Source organism: Rhinopithecus roxellana, chromosome 11 (genome assembly GCF_007565055.1).
Source record: "Rhinopithecus roxellana isolate Shanxi Qingling chromosome 11, ASM756505v1, whole genome shotgun sequence".
In the NCBI taxonomy this organism is placed as follows: domain Eukaryota; kingdom Metazoa; phylum Chordata; class Mammalia; order Primates; family Cercopithecidae; genus Rhinopithecus; species Rhinopithecus roxellana.
In genome coordinates this window covers 744,348-761,878 of record NC_044559.1, presented here as the reverse complement: position 1 = coordinate 761,878, position 17,531 = coordinate 744,348, and the positions used below count along the sequence as shown (strand labels likewise).

The window sequence follows — 17,531 nt, the reverse complement described above, 5'->3', positions numbered from 1 at the left end:
CATTTTCTTTATCCATTCATCTGTTCATGAACACTTGGGTTGCTTCCAAATCATGACTATTGTGAATAATGCTGCAATAAACATGGGAGTGCAGATATCATTTTGATATACTGATTTCTTTTGTTGTGGGTATATACCTAGGAGTGCAATGGCTGAATCATAAAGTACCTCTATTTTCAGATTTTTGATAAACCTCCAAATTTTTCTCCAAAGTGTTTGTACTAATTTACATTCCCCCAACAATGTTCAAGGGTTCCCTTTTCTCCACATCCTTGCCTGCATTTACTATTGCCTGACTTTTGGATAAAAACCATCTTAATTGTGATGAGGTGATATCTCAATGTAGTTTTCATTTGCATTTCTCTGATGATCAATGATGGTGAGCACTTTTTCATAGCCCTGTTTGTCATTTGTATATCTTTTTCTGAGAAATGTCTATTCAAACTTGTTTTCCCACTTTTAAATCAGATTATTAGATATTTTCCATTAATTTACTCCTCTTGTCTAATTGCTCCAGCTAGACATTCAGTACTACATTAAATTATAGTAGTGAAAGTGGACATCCTTGTTGTGTTCCAAATCTAAGAGGAAAGATTTTAGTTTTTCCCCATTCAGTATGATATTACCTATGAGTCTGTCACATATTGCTTTTAGTATGTTAAGGTATATTCCTTTTACACTCAGTTTTGGGGATAATTAAGTATTCTTATTGAATTGAACCCTTTACCATATGTAATGCTGTTCTTTATCTTTTTTGATTGTTGTTGGTTTAAAGTCTGTTTTGTCTGAAATTAGAATAGCAGCTCCTGCTTTTATTTGTTTTCCATTTGCTGGGTAGACTTGTCTTTTTCCTTTACTTTGAGCCTATAGGTGTAATTGCAGGTAAGATGGGTCTCTTGAAGACAGCACATATTTTGCTCTTGCTTCTTTATCCAGCTTGCCATTCTATGCCTTTTCATTGGTGCACTTAGCTTATTTACATTCAAGGTTAATATTGATATGTGTGGATTTGATTCTGTTATTATGTTGTTACCTGGTTATTAAGCAGACTTTATTGTGTAGCTCCTTTACAGTGTTTACAGCTTTCATGGAAGCATTTTCATAGAAGTATGGAGATAAATCATATTATGGCTAGAGGCCATGATGGTAGGAGCAGTCATAAGAATTATTGTATTGTGATGAGTGTATGTAAGTTAAATGAGCCACTTATCAGTAGGACTGATAATAGGATAATGGCTACGGTGACCTCATATGAAATTGTCTGGGCCATAGCACATAATGCGTGGATTAGTGCATATTTTGAATTAGATGCTCATCCTGATCATATAATAGAGTAGATGGTTAGGCTTGATGTGGCTAGTATAAAGAGGAGGCCTATATTAAAATTAATTAGATTATCTGGTATAGGGAGGGGGTTCATAAGAGGAGAGCAATAGAAAGGGCTATTGTTGGAGCAATAATATAAAGAATAATAGTAGATGGTGAAGGCTATAAGGGTTCTTTGTTGTTCTTTATTCCATCAGCAAATGGTTGAAGCAGCCCATAGGGACCTACAATGTTGGGTCCTTTGCATAGTTGTATGTAGCCTAAGATTTCTCATTTGATGAGCATAAGGAATGCTTTAGTGATAAGAGTGGGAATAATGAGTAGGAGAAGGTTAATTATAGCATGTAGTTAAGAAGAGGGGTTCAACTTCTGATTACAAAGTTTTAAGATTTGTCCAATTGCTGGGCTCTGCCATCTTAACAAACCCTGTTTGTGGGTAGGGTGTGTGATGATTTTTTTAGAATGAGATAGCCTCCTCTATGGAGTGAGGGCACTTTATGAAAGGGACCCTATTTCTCTTGTCCTTTTGTGCTAGGAGAAATGTTAAATAGACAGAAACCTGGATTATACTGGTCTGAACTCAGATCATGTTAATCGACTTTAATCATTGAACAAACGAACCCTTAATAGTGGCTACACTATTAGGATGTCCTGATTTAACATCAAGGTCATAAACCCTATTGTCAATGTGAACTCTAGAATGGATTGTGCCGTTATCCCTAGGGTACCTTATTCTGTTGATCAAATTATTGGGTCAATATGTATTAACTCTCCTAGACTAGTGTGGTCTTAGTGTAGGTTGCTCAGAGGTTGAATTATGCTCCAAGGTCACCCCAACCAAAATTTTCAATGCAGGAATAATAGGCTATAGCCTGTAGGCTTGTCTGAGTTTTAATTTGCATTAATGAATGAAAGCTCTGTAGGATCTTCTCGTCTTATTTGTTTATATCTGCCTCCACATGGATAGGTCAATTTCACTGATTAAAAGTAAGAGACAGCCGAACCCTCCTGCAGCCATTCACACAAGTCCCTACTTAGGGAACAAGTGATTATGTTACTTTTGCACGGTCAGGATACTGCGGCCATTGAACAAATGTCACTGGGCAGGCAGTGCCTCAAATACTGGTAATGCTAGAGGTGTGCTTTTGGTAAACAGGTGGGGTGTGATTTGCCAAATTCCTTTTACTTTTTGTAATCTTTCCTTAGAGCATACCTGTGTTGGGTTAACAGTGTAAATAATAGGGTGTTTATTATATTGTTTATTAATATTAGGCTGTTAACTGTCAGTGGATTATTCTGGTCTGATGTAAGCTTATGCAATGGAGAACGTCTTCACATTACTTATACTAACATTATTGCTTCTATTAAGTAATAGATTAGTCCAATGTGATGTTAGGAATTCAGTAGAGTGATTAGAATTTAAGATAGTTTGATGTTAAACTTAAACACTTTCTTAATTGTTGGCTGCTTTTGGGCCAACTGTGGTGGTAGTATTTTTTATTCTCTGTAGGAAGGTTGTTTCCTAGGGTCTAAAGATCTGTCCCTCTTTAGACTAACAGTTAAACTTACAGGTAGATTAAGTAATTCTGTGGGTGAGCTTCAAGTTGAACTAAGAGTCTATCTTGGACAACCAGCTATCACCAGGCTCTGTAGGCTTATCACTTCTACTCATGAATCTTTCCACTATTTTGCCACATAGGTGAGTGTGCTCTTTCAGCTGTTCTTGGGTAGTGTGGCTGGTTTTGGGGAACTTGGCTGTAGTTCTCTGTGTAAAGTTATTTCTGGTTAATACATTATGCAGAAGGTACAAGGGCTTGTCTTTGCTTTTTAGTGCTTGATACAGTTCTTTCATCTTTCCCTTACGGTATTATGTCTATTGTGCCAGGGTAAAAATTTCTATTGCCTATACCTTTGTTTAAGGTAAATGGTTTGATTAAGATAGTTTGAAAATATTTTCAGAGAAGCGTGTAGTTAAGTTTCATAGAATGTCTATGTAGTTAAGTGTGTTTTTGGGTGGCCAGTAACAGTCTTTTGTTTTCATATTGAGCACTCCCTTAAAGATCTCTTATTGCTCTACCGTAAAGATACATCCTTATGTATGTTCATCACAGTACCATTCACAACAGCAAAGATGTGGAATCAACCTAAATGCCCATCAAGTGTAGACTGGATCAAGAAAATTTGGTCATATACACCATGACATACTATGTGCCCATAAAAAAGTATGAGATAATGTTTTTGCAGCAGCAGCATGCATGGAGCTGGAGGCCATTATCTCGTCAACAGAAAACCAAATAATGCATGCTCTCACTTATAATTAGAAGCTAAACACTGAGTACACATGAACACAAATAAAGGAACAATAGATATTGGGGCCTACTTGAGGGTAAAGGGTGGAGGAGAGAAAGGATCTAAAAACTATCTCTCGGGCACTATGCTTATTACTTGAGTGACAAAATAATCAGTACACCAATCCCCAAGGAAGTGCAATTTACCTAGATTACAAACCTGAACATGTATCCCCTGAAACTAAAATAAATTAAAAATCAAAAATCCGTAAGCATAACCAAGTATCAATTGTAATACTTTAGAAAAATCTAATAATTTATTGGGGAAGCAGGGTTTTTCATTTTTGTTTGTTTGTTTTGTTGTTTGTTTCTGGAGTTGCCCAGGCTGCAGTGTAGTGGCGCAATCTTGGCTCACTGCAAGCTCCGCCTCCCAGGTTCAGGCCATTCTCCTGCCTCAACCGAGACAAGTAGGTGTCCGCCACCATGCCCGACTAATTTTTTGTATTTTTAGTAGAGATGGGGTTTCTCTGTGTTAGCCAGGATGGTCTCGATCTCCTGACGTTGTAATCCACCTGCCTCGGCCTCCCAAGATATCTTCTCTTAACTATAGCTCTGACCTGATTTATGAGCAATTGCAGCATATCATATGTGATGGTTAATTTTATGTGTCATTTTGGGTAGGCTATAGTACCAATATATTTGGCCAAATACCACCAGTCTAGATATTGCTGTGAAGATATTTTTTAGATACAGTAAAGAGTTAAATCAGTAGACTTGGAGTAAAGCAGATTACCTTCCATAATGTTGTAGGCATCATCCAATCAGTTGAAGGCTCTAAAAGAAAAAAAACGAGGTCCCCAGAGGAAGAGGAAATTCTGCCTCCAAACTCAAGCTGCACCATCAGCTCTTTCCTAGGTCTTTAGCCTGCTGACTTGCCCTGAAGATCTCAGACTTCGACTTGCTAACCTTTTGCACTGAGTCACAACACATGAGCCAATTCATTAAAGTAAATATTAAAGTACATCTATGTAGGTACGTAGGTAGATAGAACACACATACTCACTCACACACACATACACATACTTACGCATGTGTGCGTGTGTATATATGTATATGCACATATATGAGCTTTTCTGGTGTTTATGTTGCTTAAGGATCTTTATGCTTCTTAAATCTGTGACTTAATGTGTTCTACCAGTTTCAAAAAATTATCTCTTCACGTATTTCTTTTAGCCATAAAACATCTGCTAAAGGGCTAAAAGAAATTAAATTTTAAACACACTTGCACCCCAAACGCACACAGAAATACTAGTAACAAACTGTAGAAATGAACCCTGAAAGTATAATCTTGAAATACTAAGAGTTCTTCAGAGTCATATGTCTAGGTGGAGGGAAGGGAAGGAAAAACTGAAAGTACTAAATCTAAAAGAAGGTCGTGAAAGGGAGCAAAAGGAACACAAAAGGTAGTCAATAGAAAACCATAGTAAAGAGTTCATTTAAATTCACTGTAGAAAACAAAATGATAGGAAAAAGATGTATCGGGCAAAAGCTAGCTTGAAAGAAACCTTGTATGGCTATACTAATATGGTACAAAGTATACCTGAAAGAATAAACATTGGTATTGACAAAAAGGACTTTTATGAGTCTAAAGTAATCAACTAAAAGATGTATAATTCTACATTTGCATGCTTCTAATAGTATAGTCACAAAATAAGTAAACTCAGAACTTTCAGAAATAAAAAGAGAGGCACATCTGCAGTCATAGTTGGTGATTTTCACACACTTGACTCAGTAATTGATAAAATACTTTGGTGTGGATAGAACTTGCATATGCTGTTGGTTAGAGAGTAAGTTGGAACAGTCACTTTAAAAGACTCTGACATTGTTCATTGAAGTTGAATATACACGTAGTCTATGGCCAGAGATTTTCCTCAAAGGGTATTGCCAATAGAATATCAAGAAATATGTACAAATGTTTACAGAAGCTATAGTTGTAAAAGGCAGACTGTAAATAACTGAAAAGATCATGTATTGTAGAACTAGGAAATTGATTTGGATTTCATAATGATGATGATGGATTATCATCAGCAGGAAGAAAGAATGAACTAATATTATGTGCAATAATCTAAATGAATCTTACAAACATAATGATAGGTGAAATAAGTCAATTACAAACAATTCAAACCATATCATTCTATGAATAGAAAATTCAAAAAAAATTCAACATAGTCTTACAAGTCAACATGCCAGCTATATTTGGAAAGAGACAATAGCCACTGGAAGAGAACACAAGGGAAGTTCTTGAGATTTAAAAAAGGTTCTATTTTCCTGAGACATGGATAGCGGCTTTAATGGGTAATTTATCTTTGTGATAATTCAGTAAGCTTCTACTCATGAATACTCCCACTTAAGAGTTAAACACTTTATTTTATCCAAAATCTATTTTCAAGTTAAAGCATGTGATAGCATTGTGCAAAAAAAAAAAAGATTTTCTTAACGAATTTAATCATGTTCTATTGAATCATCACTTTCAAGTTCTACTCCTGAAGACAGGCTTGGTGTACCCTTTCAGTGCATTCAGCAATATTCTCTAGTGAAGTCAAACTGAAGACACACTAGCAAAACATCTTAGAAATTACATGGGTTCCTTCCTGAACTGTCATAACATCAGTTTTGCTTACACTTGTGTTTTATGCAGCATGTGTTAGCATTTATGATGTTGTCTGAGTATATATTTGGGTGTGTAAAAAGATTATCTGGTACCTTTGCAGGATTTCAGCCTTTTGTCTACATGTCATGACCTAAAGTCAACAGTGAGGAAATATTTCTTTCCTGCTTTAATAGATAAAATCTTATTGTAAATCCTCTAAAAAAATAAAGTGACCATTTTTCGGTTTCCCCTGCCACTCACTACCAGTAGCTAAGAAACCTGTTCTTTTCCCCTTCTGGATGTTTTTCTCTTATTAGCTTTTTCTTGCAGTTCCATCTTATTAGATGCCTAGACATGCATACTCCTGTTCCTCTCCTACATTCAGAATGAAGGATGTGCATGTACGTAGAGAGGCACAGGAGCCTTTGTTGTGGGGAGGGCAAAATCTCTGCTACAGTGGAGGTTCAAGCATCTGGGAGTTTCTTTTTGGCCTTTGCCTATTTTCTTACTATAGCAGAAATAAACAGTTTCTGCTTTTATGGAAGGAACCACTCTTATTTAAAACTACAATTTTTGTATTTGTGCCAGGTTTCTGTCTGGTTTGTGTTGGACAGAAAGATCGTCCCGTGTGTATTTTATAGTTTCACAGACTTTATTCATCCTAGTGGACAAAGGCAGGTAAAACAAATGTTTTTTATTTTATTTTTTTTCTCTGCAAAACTGTACTTTCAATAAATGACCGATTCTTAAATAGATGGTGATAACTTTTCTAGTGCAGAAATAAAGTCCATGCAACTTTCATAAAACTTGGCCCATACCTTTCAAAGTTCTCCTCAAGTTGCACATATAAATGAGTATGTGATCCAGAATTAGTTGCTTTCTAGAGCAACGTGAATGGAAGAGGAAAATAACAAGAAACGGAGTTCTGGGAATAACCATGTTTTCAGTCCCAGTGAAGTAAATATATTTAAGACATATATAATCTGTTCTTATAATTTGGTGTATTCCTTTGAATTAATATTTTCGTTTGAGAAATGCACTGCATGCACCCTTTAGGTAAATGAAGAAAAGGCTTTCAATGAGGTCATACAGATTGTGATGTCCCTACTTAGACATGCAAATCAACATAAAGAGATTCACTGAACAGACACAAGTTTCCCAGCAGGGGAGCCAAGAGTATTTTGGAAACAATGCGTGACACGGATGAAGAGGAGCCAAAGCTATCTTATTCATAGGGAGTAGCCCTTTTGTTTTGGACTCCATTTCTGCTAGTCCTTAAAATCCCTCCCTGGTTAAACATGGCTTTTCCAAGTGAGTATGACTCAACACAGACTTAGGATATTAAAGTCCCACTTAAAAGCAACAAACTCTTCAACATAGAAAGAAAACAAAAAGAGGTAACAACAGACTACCATCCTCAGTGAATTCCTGGGTATTTTTTCCCAAAGCAATCAAATCTGCATTTATACTTAAAGAGAGCTCATGAGAGTGCCCCATCTTGAATACCTGAATTGAGCTCCTGACCCTGTTCCCAGGATTTGGTCTATGAGACCTACGTCTTTATAGTATGTATCAGGTACACTCCTGGTGTAATAAAATATGACCTGGGGTCCTTTTTCCGACCTTTCTCCCTCTTTTTCTTCTCACTTTTACTTTCCCTTCAGTGACTTAGTGAGAGCTACACAAAATTGATAGTGTGTACTTGGCTTGCTGGAGTATTTATAGACAAAGCTGAGCTATGGGAAAAGCCTCAGAAGCAGAACTTGGAATTAAGTAAGAAAACAATGTCCTTGTTCTCTCCCTCCTCTTCCTTGCTGAAAACAAAAGGCCAAATCTAAAGAAAACATCACTGCAATTCAAAAGCAGGTGTATTTCCACATGCAGAGCAGCTTGTGGGCTAGAAACAGGTGCCAGTGGTTACAGAGTAGCAAGGGTTTTACACTACACCCTCAAGGAAATGTTCCAGTCCATCCAAGGTCACCTCTTGTTCACGCGCGCGCACACACACACACGGTAGAAGCTAACATTTGGCACTCCATCTTTTTCTCTATTTATGGACTAGCATACCCCAAGGTGTTCCAGATACTCATGCTGCTACCAGGTCACCAGGCCACCCCACTGCCATCTCTCTTTAAGCTCCACCCTAACTTAACAGTGCTTTTATGTTCCAGAATTTCCCCTACCTCCTTCCACTCCTTCACCTTCAGATTCATTTCTTCCTGTTCCTTCGCTTTTTGATAAAACTTACAGGACAGGGGTTATGTTAGTTAATATACTTTACATAGCTGGAAAATAGAGAATCTGAGATTAAAACTCAGACCATCCTTCTCTTAACCCATCAGGATTTTTTTTTATCGTTTCAATATGATGCTTCACTAGAGCCCAATTTTTGTCACATTCTCTGCTTGAGTGTAGAAAGGCACTCATTCATGTATTTGATGTGCGCACTATATCAGCTCATAATTTACTTATGCAATAAGAAAATACGATGTTACTCTGTAAATGTTCTACTTCATCTTTTATGGGGTCAACCATTTTCTGTTTTAGTTGGAGAAAAATTGTCAAAATTTGTTTATCTACATCTCAAGTAATATGGTCCAGACAATTATTACCTTTACCAAAAACATCAATAGGAGCAGAGGACTTGGATTTGAAAAACTGACGTAGGTGTTCAGAAAAACTTGGAAGAGGAAAATGTAATTGAGAACAAAAAACTTTTATTGAACTCAACTCTAGAATTTGTTCACTATTTTTCTTCTATATCTTATAGTGTCTTGGGTACACTGGGTTATCATGGCCAGACCAGCAAGACAGTTTGTTGAACGAGCTCATGTATAAATAACAGCTCTGAGTAGGGGGCGCCAAGATGGCCAAATAGGAAGAGCTCCAGCCTCCAGCTCCCAGCGTGAGTGACACAGAAGACAGGTAATTTCTGCATTTCCAACTGAGGTACCGGGTTCATCTCACTGGGGCGTGTCTGACAGTCGGTGCAGGACAGTGCATGCAGTCCAACTAATGAGAGCCGAAGCAGGGCAAGGCATCACCTCACCTGGGAATCACAAGGGGGAAGGGAATGTCTTTTCCTACCCAAGGGAAACCGTGACACGCAACACCTGGAAAATCAGGTCACTCCCACCCTAATACTGTGCTTTACCAAGGGTCATAGCAAAAGGCACATCAGATTATATCCCGTGCCTGGCCCAGAGGGACCCACGCCCACAGAGCCTCCCTCATTGCTAGCACAGCAGTCTGAGATCTAACAGCAAGGCAGCAGGGAGGCTGGGGGAGGGGTGCCCACCATTGCTGAAGCTTAAGTAGGTAAACAAAGTGGCCAGGAAGGTCCAACTGGGTGGAGTCCACCGCAGCTCAAGGATACCTGCTTGCCTGCCTCTGTAGACTCCACCTCTGGGGACAGGGCATAACTAAACAAAAAGCAGCAGAAACCTCTGCAGATGTAAATGTCACTGCCTGACAGCTTTGAAGAAAGTAGTGATTCTCCCAGAACGGAGGTTGAGATCTGAGACAGACAGACTGCCTGTTCAGGTGGGTCCCTGACCCCTGAGTAGCCTAAATGGGAGAGCCTAACTGGGAGTAGCCTAACTGGAGTGGACTTCAAGCAAACTCCAACAGAACTGCAGCTGAGGGTCCTCTTAGAAGGAAAACTAACAAACAGAAAGGACATCCACACCAAAACCCCATCTCTACATCACCATCATCAAAGACCAAAGTTAGATAAAACCACAAAGTTGGGGAAAAAGCAGTGCAGAAAAGCGCAAAATTCAAAATATCAGAGTGACTCTCCCCCTCCAAAGGAACACAGCTCCTTGCCAGCAACGGAACAAAGCTGGACGGAGAATGACTTCGATGAGTTGAGAGAAGAAGGTTTCAGCTGATCAGACTTCTCAGAGCTAAAGGAGGAGCTACGAACCCAGCACAAAGAAACTAAAAACCTTGAAGAAAATTTGACGAATGGATAACTAGAATAAATAATGCAGAGAAGTCTGGAAATGACCTGATACAGATGAAAACTATGACTAGAGAACTATGTGACAAATGCACAAGCTTCTGTAATTGACTTGATCAACTGGAAGAAAGGGAATCAGTGATTGAAGATCAAATGAATGAAATGAAGTGAGAAGAGAAGTTTAGAGAAAAAAGAGTAAAAAGAAATGAAAAAAACCTCCAAGATATATGGGATTATGTGAAATGACCAAATGTACATCTGATTGGTGTACCTGAAAGTCACACGGAGAATGAAACCAAGTTGGAAAACATTCTGCAGAATATTATCCAGGAGAACTTCTCCAACCTAGCAAGGCAGGCCAACATTCAAATTCAGGAAATACAGAGAATGCCACAAAGATACTCCTCGAGAAGAGTAACTCAAAAACATATAATTGTCAGATTCACCAAAGTTGAAATGAAGGAAAAAATGTTAAGGGCAGCCAGAGAGAAAGGTCTGGTTATCCACAAAGGGAAGCCCATCAGACTAACAGCAGATCTCTCAGTAGAAACTCTCCAAGCCAGAAGAGAGTGGGGGCCAATCTTCAACATTATTAAAGAAAAGAATTTTCAACACAGAATTTCATATCCAGCCAAACTAAGTTTCATAAGTGAAGGAAAAATAAATCCTTTACAGAGAAGCAAACGCTGAGAGACTTTGTAACCAACAGCCCTGCCCTACAAGAGATCCTGAAGGAAACAATAAACATGGAAAGGAACAACCAGTACAAGCCACTGCAAAAACATGACAAAATGTAAAGACCATCAATGATAGGAAGAAACTGCATCAACTAACAAGCAAAATATCCAGCTAACATTATAATGACAGAATCAAGTTAACATATAATAATGTTAACCTTAAATGTAAATGGGCTAAATATTCCAATTAAAAGACACAGACTGGCAAATTGGATAAGAAGTCAAGACCCATCAGTTTGCTGTATTCAGGAGACCCATCTCACATGCAGAGACACACATAGGCTCAAAATAAAGGGATGGAGGAAGATCTACCAAGCAAAGGGAAAACAAAAACAGGCAGGGATTGCAATCCTAGTCTCAGATAAAACAGACTATAAACCAACAAAAATCAAAAGAGACAAATAAGGCCATTACATAATGGTAAAGGGATCCATTCAACAAAAAGAGCTAACTATCCTAAATATATAAGCACCCAATACAGGAGCACCCAGATTCATAAAGCAAGCCCTTAGAGACTTACAAAGAGACATAGACTCCCACACAATAATAATGGGGGACTTTAACACCCCACTGTCAACATTAGACAGGTCAACGAGACAGAAAGTTAACAAGGATATCCAGGAATTGAACTCAGCTCTGCACCAAGCATACATAATAGACATCTACAGAACTCTCCACCCCAGATTAACAGAATATACATTCTTCTCAGCACCACATCACACTTATTCCAAAATTGACCTACATAGTTGGAAGTAAAGCACTCCTCAGCAAATGAAAAATAACAGACACTATAACAAACTGTCTCTCAGTCCACAGTGCAATCAAACTAGAACTCAAGACTAAGAAACTCAATCAAAACCGCTCAACTACATGGAAAATGAACAAACCTGGTCTGGAATGACTACTGGGTACATAACAAAATGAAGGCAGAAATAAACATGTTCTTTGAAACCAATGAGAACAAAAATACAACATACCAGAAACTCTGGGACACATTTAAAGCAGTGTGTAGAGGGAAATTTATAGCATTAAATGCCCACAAGAGAAAGCAGAAAAGATCTAAAACTGACACCCTAACATCACAATTAAAAGAACTAGAGAAGCAAGAGCAAACACATTCAAAAGCTAGCAGAAGGCAAGAAATAACTAAGACAGAGCAGAACTGAAGGAGATAGAGACACAAAAACCCCTCCAAAAAATCAATGCATCCAGGAGCTGGTTTTTTGAAAAGATCGATAGACCGCTAGCAAGACTAATAAAGAAGAAAAGAGAGAAGAATCAAATAGATGCAATAAAAAATGATAAATGGGATATCACCACCGACCCCACAGAAATACAAACTACCATCAGAGAATACGATAAACACCTCTATTGAAATAAACTAGAAAATCTAGAAGAAATGGATAAATTCCTGGACACATACACTCTCCCAAGACTAAACCAGAAGAAGTTGAATCCCTGAATAGACCAATAACAGTCTCTGAAATTGAGGCAATAATTAATAGCCTACCAACCAAAAACAGTCCTGGACCAGAAGGATTCACAACTGAATTCTACCAGAGGCACCAAGAAGGAGCTGGTACCATTCATTCTGAAACTATTTCAACGAATAGAAAAAGAGGGAATCCTACCTACCTCATTTTATGAGGCCAACATCATCCTGATACTGAAGCCTGGGAGAGACACAGCAAAAAAAAAAAAAGAGAATTTTAGACCAATATCCCTGATGAATATCGATGTAAAAATCCTCAATAAAATGCTGGCAAACCGAATCCAGCAGCACATCAAAAACTTATCCACCATGATCAAGACGGCTTCATCCCTGGGATGCAAGGCTGGTTCAACATAAGCAAATCAATAAATGTAATCCAGCATATAAACAGAACCAAAGACGAAAACCACATGATTATCTCAATAGATGCAGAAAAGGCCTTTGACAATATTCAACAGCCCTTCATGAGAAAAACTCTCCGTAAATTAGGTACTGATGGAACATATCTCAAAATAATAAGAGCTATTTATGATAAACCCATAGCCAATATCATACTGAATGGGCAAAAACTGGAAGCATTCCCTTTGAAAACTGGCAGAAGACACGGATGCCCTCGCTCACCACTCCTATTTAACATAGTGTTGGAAGTTCTGGCCAAGGCAATCAGGCAAGAGAAAGAAATAAAGGGTACTCAATTAGGAAAAGAAGAAGTCAAATTGTCCCTGTTTGCAGATGACATGATTGTCTATTTAGAAAACCCCATCCTCTCAGCCCAAAATCTCCTTAAGCTGATAAGCAACTTCAGCAAAGTCTCAGGATACAAAATCAATGTGCAAAAATCACAAGCATTCTTATATACCAATAACAGACAAACAGAGAGCCAAATCATGAATGAACTCCCATTCACAAATGCATCAAAGAGAATAAAATACCTAGAAATCCAACTTACAAGGGATGGGAAGGACCTCTTCAAGGAGAACTACAAACCACTGCAAATGGAAGAACATTCCATGATCATGGATAGGAAGAATCAATATCGTGAAAATGGCCATACTGCCCAAGGTAACTTACAGATTCAGTGCCATCCCCATCAAGCTACCAATGACTTTCTTCACAGAATTGGAAAAAAACTACTTTAAAGTTCATATGGAACCAAAAAGGAGCCCGCATTGCCAAGACAATTCTAAGTCAGAAGAACAAAGCTGGAGGCATCACACTACCTGACTTCAAACTATACTACAAGGCTACATAACCAAAATAGCATGGTACTGGTACCAAAACAGAGATATAGACCAGTGCAACAGAACAGAGCCCTCAGATATAATACCACCCATCTACAAACATCTGATCTTTGACAAACCTGACAAAAACAAGAAATGGGGAAAGGATTCCCTCTTTAATAAATGGTGCTGGGAAAACTGGCTAGCTGTAAACAGAAAGCTGAAACTGGATCCCTTCCTTACTCCTTATACAGAAATTAGACTTAAATGTTAGACCTAAAACCATAAAAACCCTGGAAGAAAACCTAGGTAATACCATTCAGGACATAGGCATGGGCAAGGACTTCATGTTTAAAACACCAAAAGCAATGGCAACAGAAGCAAAAATTGACAAATGGGATCTAATTAAACTAAAGAGCTTCTGCGCAGCAAAAGAAACTACCATCAGAGTGAACAGGCAACCTACAGAATGGGAGAAAATTTTTGCAATCTACTCATCTGACAAAGGGCTAATATCCAGAACCTACAAAGAACTCAAACAAATTTACAAGAAAAAACAACTCCATCAAAAAGTGGTCAAAATATATGAACAGACACTTCTCAAAAGAAGACATTCATACAGCCAACAGACACATGAAAAAATGCTCATCAATCACTCACCATCAGAGAAATGCAAATCAAAACCATAATGAGATACCATCTCACACCAGTTAGAATGGCAATCATTAAAAAATCAGGAAACAACAGGTGCTGGAGACAATGTGGAGAAATAGGAACACTTTTATACTGTTGGTGGGACTGTAAACTAGTTCAACCATTGTAGAAAACAATGTGACAGTTCCTCAAGGATCTAGAACTAGAAATACCATTTGACCCAGCCATCCCATTACTGGGGATATACCCAAAGATTATAAATCATGCTGCTGTAAAGACACGCACACATATGTTTATTGCAGCACTATTCACAATAGCAAAGACTTGGAATCAACCCAAATGTCCATCAGTGACAGACTGGATTAAGAAAATGTGGCACATATACACCATGGAATACTATGCAGCCATAAAAAAGGATGAGTTCGTGTCCTTTGTAGGGACATGGATGCAGCTGGAAACCATCATTCTCAGCAAACTATCGCAAGAAGAGAAAACCAAACACCACATGTTCTCACTCATAGGTGGGAATTGAACAATGTGATCACCTGGAAACAGGAAGGGGAACATCACACACCGGGGCCTATTGTGGGGAGGTAGGAGGGGGAAGGATAGCATTAAGAGATGTACCGAATGTAAATGATGAATTAATGGGTGCAGCACACCAACATGGCACATGTATACATATGCAACAAACCTGTACGTTGTGCACATGTACCCTAGAACTTAAAGTATAATAATAAAAAAAAGGCAGGGGTTGCAATCCTAGTCTCTGATAAAACAGATTTTAAACCAACAAAGATCAAAAGAGACAAATAAGGCCATTACATAATGGTAAAGGGATCCATTCAACAAAAAGAGCTAACTATCCTAAATATATAAGCACCCAATACAGGAGCACCCAGATTCATAAAACAAGTCCTTAGAGACCTACAAAAAGACTTAGACTTCCACATAAGAGTAATGAGAGACTTTAACACCCCACTGTCAATATTAGACAGATCAACAAGACAGAGAGTTAACAAGGATATCCAGGAATTGAACTTAGGATTTGAACTCAGCTCTGCACCAAGCAGATCTAATAGACATCTACAGAACTCTCCCTCCCAGATTAACAGAATATACATTCTTCTCAGCACCACATCACACTTATTCCAAAATTGACCACATAGTTGGAAGTAAAGCACTCCGCAGCAAATGTAAAAGAACAGACACTATAACAAACTGTCTCTCAGACCACAGTGCAGTCAAACTAGAACTCAGGATTAAGAAACTCACTCAAAACCACTCAACTACATGGGAACTGAACAACCTGCTCCTGAATGATTACTGGATACATAACAAAATGAAGGCAGAAATAAACATGTTCTATGAAATCAATGAGAACAAAGACACAACATACTAGAATCTCTGGGACACATTTAAAGCAGTGTGTAGAGGGAAATTTATAGCATTAAATGCCCACAAGAGAAAGCAGGAAAGATCTAAAATTGACACCCTAACATCACAATTAAAAGAACTAGAGAAGCAAGAGCAAACACATTCAAAAGCTAGCAGAAGGCAAGAATAACTAAGATCAGCGCAGAACTGAAGGAGATAGAGACACAAAAACCCCTCCAAAAAATCAATGCTTCCAGGAGCTGGTTTTTTGAAAAGATCGATAGACCGCTAGCAAGACTAATAAAGAAGAAAAGAGAAAAGAATCAAATAGATGCAATAAAAAATGATAAATGGGATATCACCACCAACCCCACAGAAATACAAACTACCGTCAGAGAATACGATAAACACCTCTATTGAAATAAACTAGAAAATCTAGAAGAAATGGATAAATTCCTGGACACATACACTCTCCCAAGACTAAACCAGGAAGAAGTTGAATCCCTGAATAAACCAATAACAGTCTCTGAAATTGAGGCAATAATTAATAGCCTACCAACTAAAAACAGTCCAGGACCAGGAGGATTCACAACTGAATTCTACCAGAGGCACCAAGAGGAGCTGGTACCATTCCTTCTGAAATTACTCCAATCAATAGAAAAAGAGGGAATCCTCCCTAACTCATTTTATGAGGCCAGCATCATCCTGATACCAAAGCCTGGCAGAAAAACAACAAAAAAACAGAGTTTTAGGCCAATATCCCTGATGAACATTGAGGCAAAAACCCTCAATAAATTACTGGCAAACCGAATCAAGCAGCACATCAAAAAACTTTTCCACCATGATCAAGCTGGCTTCATTCCTGGGATGCAAGGCTGGTTCAACATAAGCAAATCAATAAATGTAATCCATCATGTAAACAGAACCAAAGACAAAAACCACACAATTATCTCAATAGATGCATAAAAGGCCTTTGACAAAATTCAACAGCCCTTCATGCTAAAAGCTCTCAAACTAGGTTTTGATGGGATGTATCTCAAAATAATAAGAACTGTTTATGACAAACCCACAGCCAATATCATACTGAATGGACAAAAACTGGAAGCATTCCCTTTGAAAACTGGCACAAGACAGTGCACATGCACCCTAGAACTTAAAGTATAAGGGAAAAAAAAAGACAGACTTGAGTAGCAGACTTCACATCAGAGTAATTTATCACCTCGTAAGGTTCAACTTCTCTGGGAAGGGCCCTCCATGCTGGGTACATCCTGAGAGTACCAATTCAACAGACTAGAGGAGGGAACCTGGTCAGGAGGCCTTGTGAGGGCCTGAGTGGCAGCAGACTGTAGGCACAGGGATGGAGAGAGGATGCTGTGTGTGGGCAGGTCAGCAAGGAAGGTTGGTGTGGCCCCTGGGCCTAAGGATGAGGAAGAGTCAAAGATGACTTGAGGGTTTTTGGGAGCACAAAAGGGAGGATGGTGAGGTCATCAGGGATGGGGCAAGCTGTAGAGGGTGCCATGAGGGACTTTAGCAGTTGAGATTTGAGCTTTCTGAGTCTAATGGAAGAAAGAGAAATTGGAGAGAAGGGCCCCAAGGGGTACCAACCTGGGTGGGGCTCCAGCACCTGAATCCTGTAGGGGCTGTGAAGGCCTGAGGTGAGGATCTGTCTCTGAATTTCAGGTGGATTTCTCTGGTGTGGCTGAAGCAGCCTGAAGCTAGGCCAGGAGCTTTGTCTCCTCACTGCCTTTTCTGCAGTGCCCCACGGGAGTTAATGCATGAGGAAAATCCGGTTGATTTCAGGTGTGCCAGGGGGTCCTGGTGAG

At 38.7% G+C, this 17,531-nt stretch overlaps 1 protein-coding gene across 1 annotated transcript; it reads right to left on the bottom strand.

The window, feature by feature from the left end:
* Positions 1-1,746: 1,746 nt before the first annotated feature.
* LOC104657114 (humanin-like 7) lies at positions 1,747-3,229 on the bottom strand. Its single transcript, XM_010356855.1, has one exon. The coding sequence runs from the start codon at positions 2,342-2,344 to the stop codon at positions 2,270-2,272; it is 75 nt and encodes a 24-aa protein (XP_010355157.1). The 5' UTR covers positions 2,345-3,229; the 3' UTR covers positions 1,747-2,269.
* Between the last annotated feature and the right edge of the window lie 14,302 nt (positions 3,230-17,531).